General features: G+C 50.6%; 1 protein-coding gene across 1 annotated transcript; it reads left to right on the plus strand.

Moving 5' to 3' along the window:
* The first annotated feature begins 651 nt into the window (after nucleotides 1-651).
* On the plus strand, nucleotides 652-3,055 carry Chst3 (carbohydrate sulfotransferase 3). The gene is made up of 2 exons (XM_027388233.2): nucleotides 652-800; nucleotides 1,771-3,055. Exons 1-2 carry the CDS (start codon nucleotides 652-654, stop codon nucleotides 3,053-3,055), a joined length of 1,434 nt encoding a protein of 477 aa, XP_027244034.1.
* Nucleotides 3,056-8,187: the final 5,132 nt, after the last annotated feature.

Here is an 8,187-nt window from a genome sequence, read left to right on the forward strand (position 1 = left end):
AGGTGGATAAAGAGGTACAAACCATCCTGAACTACATAGAGAGGGTCTGTCTCAAACGAGAGACAAGGGCTGGGGCTGGAGAGATGGTTCAGAGGTTAAGAGCACTGGCTGCTCTTCCAGAGGTTCTGAGTTCAATTCCCAGCATTCACATGGTGGCTCACAACCATCCGTAATGAGATCTGGTGCCCTTCCCTAGTCTGCAGGCATACATGCAGGCAAAAACACTATATAAATAATATATAATATAAAAACATAATTAATAAATAAAGAAATGCCAGGAGTTGGTGGCAGATGCCTTTAATCCCAACACTAGGGAGGCAGAGGCAGGTGGATCTCTGTGAAGTTCGAGGCCAGCCTGGTCTTCAGAGCAAGTGCCAGGATAGGCTCCAAAGCTACACAGAGAAACCCTGTCTTGAAAAACCAAAAAGAGAGGGGGGAAGCGAGGGCACCTGAAGTCTTTGGTTTTAAGAGTGGGTCTGGGGTCTCTCCTCAAAAGTTGGTGGAAAGATGTCTCTGGTCCCAGTTTATAGGCGGGGATGCCCTGAGTACCTGTCTCTCCATAGGATAAGGGTGTCCCCCACCTGAAGAAGACGAATTGGGTCCCAAGCCGTGCCCTTGAGCTGAGTCCCTGCAGCCAGCCAGAGGAGTCCCATGGCCTCACCTTTCCCCATGGATAAAGGACTCACTCTGCCCCAGGACTTTGTACACAGTCTGAAGATTCGGGGCAAATACGCCCTGTTCCTGGCATTTGTGGTCATAGTTTTTGTCTTCATTGAAAAGGAAAATAAAATCATATCCAGGTAAGGAACTCAACCATGGGTCTCTTTTATCAAGGGGAGGGGCCTGAGGACAGAGGTGACACTAGGGTTTTCCGGGGATCAAGAAGTAAACCCCGTCTACAAACGGTCACCAGGCCCCTCCTGTGGCATAGGCTGAGATCATGTGTACAATAGTGAGACTTGGGCAGCCTAGGCTGGCACCACCACCCTCTATGGTTCCTTCTCAGCTGCAAGAGCTTAGGTGAAACACTCACTTTGGCACAGTGGTTCTCTGGAACATGTGACTAGTGATGCCACCTTGTGGAGAGAGTTGTTCGAAAATGTAACCACATATAGCTGACATTTAGTCTTTGCTAGTATGGCCTACCTTACTTTTTATTCTAATACCATGGCTGCCTTTAGTATCATATCCCCTCCTCAAGTCTTGATGTCACGAGTGAAGGTGAGCCCATGGGAAGCAGGTTTCTGCTAGGGCCACTCTGGTGGGTAGTACCAACATGGGCAACCATCCAGATTGTGTATCCTTCAACTCAAGGCTGTACACTCCTTGAGTTGGCAGTGTATTGCTGTGTGGGGTGGACCTGCTAGACACAGAAGCATTTCTCAGACCTGATCTCCCAGATTCAAAGCCCTGTGAATAACAGCCTCTACCAGAGAGGGTAGGTTAAGGACTGGAGATGAATCAGCTCCTGACTGCCGCATACCTTGTAACTCTCCTGAAGCTGCTACGGGACTCATACCAGACAAACCAGAAGTGTCAGAAGGTAAAGTGCCAGAGTCCTTTAGTGAAAGTGGCCCATATGTAGCCATCATGAACCGCTTCACACTTCCTCACTGAGTCACCCCTGGGTTTATGCCAAAGAAACCACACTCAAACCTTAGCCTCTAGGCCTGCTCTGGAGGGACCCAGCTAACTGTTTAGACTAATACAGGGGCTGGCCTCCCAAATCAGTCACAGACCATGTTGTCCCTTTCTTTACCCCCGGCTCAGGGTCTCGGACAAGCTGAAGCAGATCCCTCAAGTTGGAACAGATGCCAACAGCACCGACCCAGCCCTGCTCTTATCGGAAAATGCATCTCTCTTGTCCCTGAGCGAACTGGATTCTGCCTTCTCCCAGCTGCAGAGCCGTCTGTACAATCTCAGCCTACAGCTGGGCGTGGAGCCGGTGATGGAGGCCCAGGGGCCAGAGGCTGCAGCAGAGAAACCATCCCAGCAGGCTGGAGCAGGGCACCGGCGCCACGTGCTCCTCATGGCCACCACCCGCACGGGCTCCTCGTTCGTGGGCGAGTTCTTCAACCAGCAGGGCAATATCTTCTACCTTTTTGAGCCTCTGTGGCACATCGAGCGCACAGTGTCCTTCCATCAGGGAGGAGCCAGCTCGGCGGCCTCAGCTCTGGTCTACCGTGATGTCCTCAGGCAGCTGTTGCTGTGCGACCTGTATGTGTTGGAGCCCTTCATCAACCCGCCACCCGAGGACCACTTGACTCAATTCCTGTTCCGCCGGGGATCCAGCCGCTCGCTCTGTGAGGATCCAGTGTGCACACCCTTCGTTAAGAAGGTCTTTGAGAAGTACCACTGCAGGAACCGTCGCTGCGGGCCACTCAACGTGACCTTGGCAGCAGAGGCCTGCCTCCGCAAGGACCACGTGGCCCTCAAGGCCGTGCGCATCCGTCAGCTGGAGTTCCTGCAGCCGCTGGCCGAGGACCCGAGGCTAGACCTGCGAGTCATCCAGCTGGTGCGCGACCCCCGGGCCGTGCTGGCCTCACGCATGGTGGCCTTCGCGGGCAAGTACGAGAGCTGGAAGAAGTGGCTGGCAGAGGGACAAGACCGACTGAGTGAGGATGAGGTGCAGCGGTTACGGGGCAACTGTGAGAGCATCCGCCTGTCTGCAGAGCTGGGCTTGCGGCAGCCAGCCTGGCTCCGTGGTCGCTACATGCTGGTTCGCTACGAGGACGTGGCACGCAGGCCACTGCAAAAGGCCAGAGAGATGTACAGCTTCGCGGGCATCCCCTTGACCCCACAGGTGGAGGACTGGATCCAGAAGAACACACAAGCGGCCCGGGACAGCAGTGACATCTACTCTACTCAGAAGAACTCCTCGGAGCAGTTTGAGAAGTGGCGCTTCAGCATGCCCTTCAAGCTGGCACAGGTGGTGCAGGCTGCCTGTGGCCCAGCCATGCACCTCTTTGGCTACAAGTTGGCCAGGGATGCTGCCTCGCTCACCAACCGTTCCATCAGCTTGTTGGAGGAGCGGGGCACCTTCTGGGTCACGTAGTGGAGGATGCCGGGGATCCTGGGAATCCCTTCTCGTGAAATGCTGGGCCTGCTTCCCTCACACCCAGCCTGGCAGTGAGACACAGCACTGGCAGGCAGTCAAAATGGGGAGTGGTGATATGAGCATAGGCCCTGGCTGTAGCTGTAAGGTTTCTCGCCAGCTACTTTCCCCAGCGCAGCCACAGCTAGGACCTTGGGGCTCCTCTGAGGATAGCAGTGCCCTGTCTCCTTGGTGGTACTGGTCATTCCCACACACCTTATGGCTTGCAGTGTCCCAAGCAGACTCAGGCTGGTTCCTGTGTATGGACACACCTCTCCAGCTCTGTCTCACGCTGTCACAGAAACACGTATGAAGCATATACAGGCCTGTAGGCTGTGTGGGCCAGAGTCCAAATATTTAACAACCAGAAGGGTGTAGGCCCTCTCCACTCACTCAGATCTCTTACTATATTGAGTGTTAACCTTTTCCTCTCTGAGTCAGAAAAGCCCGGGATCTGGCTGAGTCCTTGGAAGGAGGAGGGTAGCCTAGGGTGAGGAAGGGGACATTTGAAGCTCTTGAGGGGACAATGGCTGTGTACCAACTGATACAAAATGGTTTGATTATCTGCTCTTGTGACTCATGAATGAGTATCAGCCTGTGTAGAACAAGACACAGAAAGTGCCTGTAGAGACAATGCAAGCCTGGGAGTGTAGCTTGGTGGTAAAGCCCTTGCCTCTCATGCACGAGGCCCTGGGTTCGAGCCCCAGCACTAGACATATAAGGAAAAATAAGACATACACACATGTACAGCAGAGAGAGACAGCAAAGCATCATAAACTCTCTCTCACACACAATCATACACACACTGATATAGGAAGCCTTCCCCATTCTTTTTGCTTAGTGTTATTATTATTATTATTATTATTATTATTATTATTATTTGTTTTGGGTTTTTTTCTGTATCACATATCTAAACAGGAGCCTTAAATTACATTTTAGGGTTATGTGAAGAGAGGGAATATTCAGGGACAATGACACTTTGCCCTGACCAGAGCTGGAATGGAATGATAGTCTCTGACCTACCGCTGAGCATCTGGGGTTGCCATGGCTACTTTCTCTGACCCATGTACACACCACAGCTGGGAAGCAGAGTATTTGGAGATGGCATGGCCAGTCTTCGCATGACTGTAGTCCAAAGGCCCTATATCCTGCTCACTCCTCAGGAGCCTGCCCATTTTGGAAGGCCGCCTGAGGTCTAGCCAGCAGGCCCAGCTTTGGCTCCTGAAAGCAAAAGATAGCTCATAGGCCTACTCTTTCCAACCAGCCAAGGAGGTCAGAGTGTTTTGCAGGGAAACATCACACCAGGACAAAGCTTCCCTGAGCAGCCTGCTACTTGCCTCTTAGCTGACAGAGGTCAGCCCTCAGGTTGTCATGGTTACAGCTAGTGTCTAAAAGGAATGTCTACTTTAGGGCTCTGGGAAGATGCATGCTCAGTTCAAGATGGGTGGGTATTTTATTTGTGTTTTTTAAGTTATTTATGGCTTGGTGCTGTTTTTGTTTTATGGCGGGGTTTGGCTTTGTTTCTGTAGGAACACTACTCAGTGCTGATTGAGGTTCCTGGTAAAGGGGTTGACCAGAAGGAGGGGACTTCTCCTCAGTGGCTCGAAGTCACTCAGAGTTCCCTAGGGCCCCAGAGGCTTTTCTGTGTGAACTCCATGTGGATTGATTCTCAGAAGGTGCCATTGGGCCCTAGGTCTGTAACCCAGTTTCTATAGTATTGGTGTATTATGTATGAAGCCCTGGTTTAAATTCCCCATATCACATCAGCTAGGTGTGATGGCACATGCCTGTAATCACATGCCTGTAATCCCAGCACTCGACAAACAGAAGTTAGAGACCAAAAGTTCAAGGTGTAGCTACATACCGATTTAGAGTTCAGACTCTACAAGGAAAAAATTTAAAGCCCCAGCCTAGTGTCTCTCAGTGTCCAGGGCAGCCTGTACTGCTCCAAACAGGTTGTTTGAAAATCCCTTATAAGTCCCAACACATGGCCAAAGGAAAGGAGGGGAGGTGCAAACGCTTCTTGACTGAGCAGCTAGATTCCCCAAGGCAGAAGTTCTTCCCTCCCTATGCAACCTGAGGCATAGAACCCAGGCTAGCCTCGGAACTTCTGCAGTGGGGGTTGGGTGCCACACTGATTTTTCTGGACAGTTGCTGTATCTGGTACTAACAGAGCCCAGGACTGAGCTGATGTGAAGAATACAGACATCCCATGTGCAGTGTGAAGCAGGCATAGCCAGCACTGATGTGGGGGAAGGGACAATGGCAGGACACTCCCCATATTTTAGGGTTTGTTATCTGCCTGCTTAGCAGCTGGTCCCAAGCATAAGTGAACTTCAGAGTCAACCCAGGCAGCCACTGCTCTAGATTTTTGACAAGCCAAGAACAAGTGTGTAGACGACTGGCACCTACTTGGGGTCAAAGGGACACTGGCTCTTGGTACTTGATAGGGACATGATGTTGTGGGCAGGCTTAGGGGTACAGATATCTTCTCTCCATGCCCCCCCATGCGGAACACAATCCCTTTTCTGAACTGCATGTGAGGCGGGAGGGGCTGACCTAGGAGTTTCCTTCCATCTCCCTGTCCCAGGGGCCAAGGCCTCGTGTCTCAGCTCTCTGAGGACAGACCCCCACAATGGACCTTTGGGACTTCTCAGGACATTGACAATGTTGTGTGCACTGCAAGTTGACTTTATTTTATGGAAAGAAGAGAGGGTATTATTTGCAGGGGCCCCAAACTGTACCCTAATCAAGAAGTACAAATACTAATAACAATAATAGCAATGATTTGCATGCCACGCTCACATCAGGACACCTGAGAACCATACAGAAGATGAAACAGGACCAGCTCATGGAAGCCCAGGATGCTAAAGAGGTTCTGTGGGTCTATTATTGTTCAGAAGTTCAATACCAGGGCCCTCTTCTGTATTGCCTTTGCTCAGGTGTCTGCAGCAACAGAACAACACAGGCAGGTGTATGGGTGGGTGGATATAGCCCTAAAACACCCCCTGAGGCTCACCATCCAGGGCAAACCCTCCGGTCTGGAGAAGGACAGTGTGGGGAAAACTATTGGGTACCTTTTCAGATGATGTGCTAGAATCATGCTTAGGGGCTCTTAGCATAGGGCCTTGCTGGTGGGATGGGACCACCATAGATCTAACTCCAAAGATCAAAGGACACCCAGGTGGCCTACCACAGTAACTCCTGTCACTGGTGGCGACTGTCCATGGTGGAAGATGCACCTACTGAAAGCCATTGGCTCTCTAGCCATAAGAGGGGGTAGGGAGGAGTTAGGAGCACCAGATGGTTTTGATCCCATGCCCCCAAATCCCTCAGTTCTCTTCCACACTAGAGCCTGTTTCAGTTGACCATGGGCTTATCCCTTGAGAGATGCTGGACTCTGGAGGACAGGAGCATCCCCAAGGCAGTCTCATGTTAGTCCCACCACAAAGGCAGAGGGATGGTTCTGAGGCAGGGAGAGAAAGGGGTAGGGACCAGATCTCCAAGAATCTAAATGGGTCCTGCTAACCGGTGCACATGGGAAGAAGGGAACTTCACTAAAATCAGAGCCTGGAGCATGTGTATTGTTTGGGAAGAACCTGAGGCGTGGCTCAGCGAGATGCCAAGAGGCGGTGAGTTTCCGGAGCATAGCCACATTCCCTCCCAAGCCCAAACATTCTCTGGAATAATGGAACCATGCCTTACCTCAAAACTACAAGGCAGAGCTTGTTAGCTCTGGTGTCTTAAGAGTGTCAAGATCCTTTGACCTGTGTCCTTGTTACTATGTGAGGACAGATTTCTTATGCATTCTGAAAGATAGAGCTATGGTGCTATTTTAGGGCTTTCCTAATGCTGTGGATCAGCTTGTAACTAGGCAAACAGAACATCCGTGTCACCAGCTTCCACTATATTTGGGCTTGAACTTTGCCTCCTGTGAAGTCTCTACCTCTCCTGGATATTCTAGTCCCTGTGTCTCACCACCATCCTTCACTTCCTGGTGAGTCCCATGAATGCTACCTTTGTGCCAGTAACTGGATGCAATGTCCCGCCTCATGGCTACAGGGTACAGGACATCTCCTTCCCAGTCTGAATGGTCATGGCATGTACATGTGTGCTTAGGAGTGCATACAGGTGTACACAAGTGTGTGTGTGTGTGTGTGTGTGTGTGTGTGTGTGTGTGTGTGGTGTTGGGGGGTACATTCTGTTCTGCCTCCAGTGCAGCCACACACAGCCCCAGCCTCTCTCTGTCATTGACCTGGATGTTCTCATTGTGGCCACAGATAACCCTATGATACTGGGTTCTGTCGCTCTCATTTGAGAGTTGATAACCCCGTGTTCAGAGCCTGCTTCATGGACTGGAATGTGAAACTCTTCTATTGGTGGCTTGCCTGACATATTTAATTAAAAACAAACATGCAGTAAATTCTGTAGCAATTCTTTCCTTTTGTTTTTAGTAGTAATTGAGTCATAAAAATGAACAGAAGAAAAACCATTCACAGGAGTGAGAAAGATGTGACTTACATAGTGACACTTTCCCACCCACTCCCAGTGGCCAGAGGCCCAAGAGGAGCGTGGGTGGGTGTACATAGGTGCCAGGGTCTGAAGAATGTCACTTATGGTCCCAGGACAGTGGGTCTGGTGACCCTGCTTGACAGCACCAGATGGAATCATGACACCAGAGACACTCAGATATTATGGGGCAGAGACAGGAGCATGGACCCACTATCAGAGAGTCTGGTGACAAGGCCCAACTTTGTCACGGTCTGACCTCGGGCAAGTCACTTATCTGGGTTCATTTTCATTTAGGAATGAAATGTGTGACTTCTCACAAACATTGTCACCGAAAGCCTTGTTAGGGATTTAAAAGTCATTTACAGGACTGATTCGCCCATTTTTACATGCAAAGACACTACTTGGGGCTTCATTCTGCCTTCAACTAAATAAGCATCAACAAGCCCATGAGAAGACGGCTAAAAACCCTTTTGGCTGAGCAATGTAATGGAGTCCCTTCAAGTTGCAGCTGTGTTTCTCTGCCGTCAGAACCTTGGTGTGACTAAGATTTCAGGCCTTTATTAGTCAGTTTCCTGTTACTA

This window comes from Cricetulus griseus, assembly GCF_003668045.3.
Source record: "Cricetulus griseus strain 17A/GY chromosome 1 unlocalized genomic scaffold, alternate assembly CriGri-PICRH-1.0 chr1_1, whole genome shotgun sequence".
NCBI classification, from domain to species: Eukaryota; Metazoa; Chordata; class Mammalia; order Rodentia; family Cricetidae; genus Cricetulus; species Cricetulus griseus.

What these genes read in the sequence shown, in the direction of transcription:
- Chst3 (XM_027388233.2), top strand. Translation starts at nt 652, where the DNA reads ATGGCCTCACCTTTCCCCATGGATAAAGGACTCACTCTGCCCCAGGAC. An exon ending in GAAAATAAAATCATATCCAG is followed by an intron (nt 801 to 1,770) that starts GTAAGGAACTCA and finishes CCCCCGGCTCAG; the next exon opens with GGTCTCGGACAAGCTGAAGC.